This window comes from Seriola lalandi, unplaced genomic scaffold (genome assembly GCF_002814215.2).
Source record: "Seriola lalandi dorsalis isolate HSWRI2012SDOR001 ecotype SW California unplaced genomic scaffold, Sedor1 jcf7180002054966, whole genome shotgun sequence".
Taxonomy (NCBI): Eukaryota; Metazoa; Chordata; class Actinopteri; order Carangiformes; family Carangidae; genus Seriola; species Seriola lalandi.
Genome location: NW_019525517.1, coordinates 55,682 through 56,864, shown reverse-complemented (window position 1 = coordinate 56,864; position 1,183 = coordinate 55,682). Strand labels below are relative to the sequence as shown.

Below are 1,183 nucleotides of genomic sequence, written 5' to 3'. Positions count from 1 at the left end.
GCTTCCCTCTGCTCGCCTCTGGATAACCACACGACCTGCAGCAGCCAATCAGATCCCTCCTGAGTGTGTTGACATGGTGACAGAGGTCAGAGGGTTCACTGACCCACAGAAGGAGCAGTACTTCAGGAAGAGGTTCAGAGATGAGGAGCAGGCCAGCAGGATCATCTCCCACATCAAGACATCACGAAGCCTCCACATCATGTGCCACATCCCAGTCTTCTGCTGGATCACTGCTACAGTTCTGGAGGAGGTGTTGAAAACCAGAGAGGGAGGAGAGCTACCCAAGACCCTGACTGAGACGTACATCCACTTCCTGGTGGTTCAGTCCAAACTGAAGAAGGTCAAGTATGATGGAGGATCTGAGACAGATCCACACTGGAGTCCAGAGAGCAGGAAGATGATTGAGTCTCTGGGAAAACTGGCTTTTGATCAGCTGCAGAAAGGAAACCTGATCTTCTATGAATCAGACCTGACAGAGTGTGGCATCGATATCAGAGCAGCCTCAGTGTACTCAGGAGTGTTCACACAGATCTTTAAAGAGGAGAGAGGCCTGTACCAGGACAAGGTGTTCTGCTTCGTCCATCTGAGTGTTCAGGAGTTTCTGGCTGCTCTTCATGTCCATCTGACCTTCATCAACTCTGGAGTCAATCTGATGTCAGAAGAACAATCAACCTCCTGGTTATCTAAAGTCTTCAGGGACAAGCCTGAACCAACACTCTTCTACCAGAGAGCTGTGGACGAGGCCTTACAGAGTCCAAATGGACACCTGGACTTGTTCCTCCGCTTCCTCCTGGGTCTTTCACTGCAGACCAATCAGACTCTCCTACGAGGTCTGATGACACAGGCAGGAAGTGGCTCAGAGACCAATCAGGAAACAGTCCAGTACATCAAGAAGAAGATAAATAAGAATCTATCTCCAGAGAAAAGCATCAACCTGTTCCACTGTCTGAATGAACTGAACGCTCATTGTCTGGTGGAGCAGATCCAACAGTCCCTGAGATCAGGAAGTCTCTCCACAGATAAACTGTCTCCTGCTCAATGGTCAGCTCTGGTCTTCATCTTACTGTCCTCAGAAGAAGATCTGGACGTGTTTGACCTGAAGAAATACTCTGCTTCAGAGGAGGCTCTTCTGAAGCTGCTGCCAGTGGTCAAAGCCTCAAATAAAGCTGTGTATGTGAACATA

The 1,183-nt window shown here is 49.1% G+C and overlaps 1 protein-coding gene across 2 annotated transcripts in view; it reads left to right on the top strand.

Moving 5' to 3' along the window:
• LOC147817393 (protein NLRC3-like) overlaps positions 1-1,183 on the top strand; it is an 11,690-nt gene that overhangs the window by 4,770 nt on the left and 5,737 nt on the right. For both annotated transcript variants that reach the window (XM_087170882.1, XM_087170881.1), the window contains one exon: positions 1-1,170. This exon is cut by the window's left edge and continues 34 nt beyond it. In XM_087170882.1, the coding sequence (XP_087027008.1) occupies positions 1-1,170 (1,170 nt within the window). The remainder of the gene's footprint in view (positions 1,171-1,183) is intronic.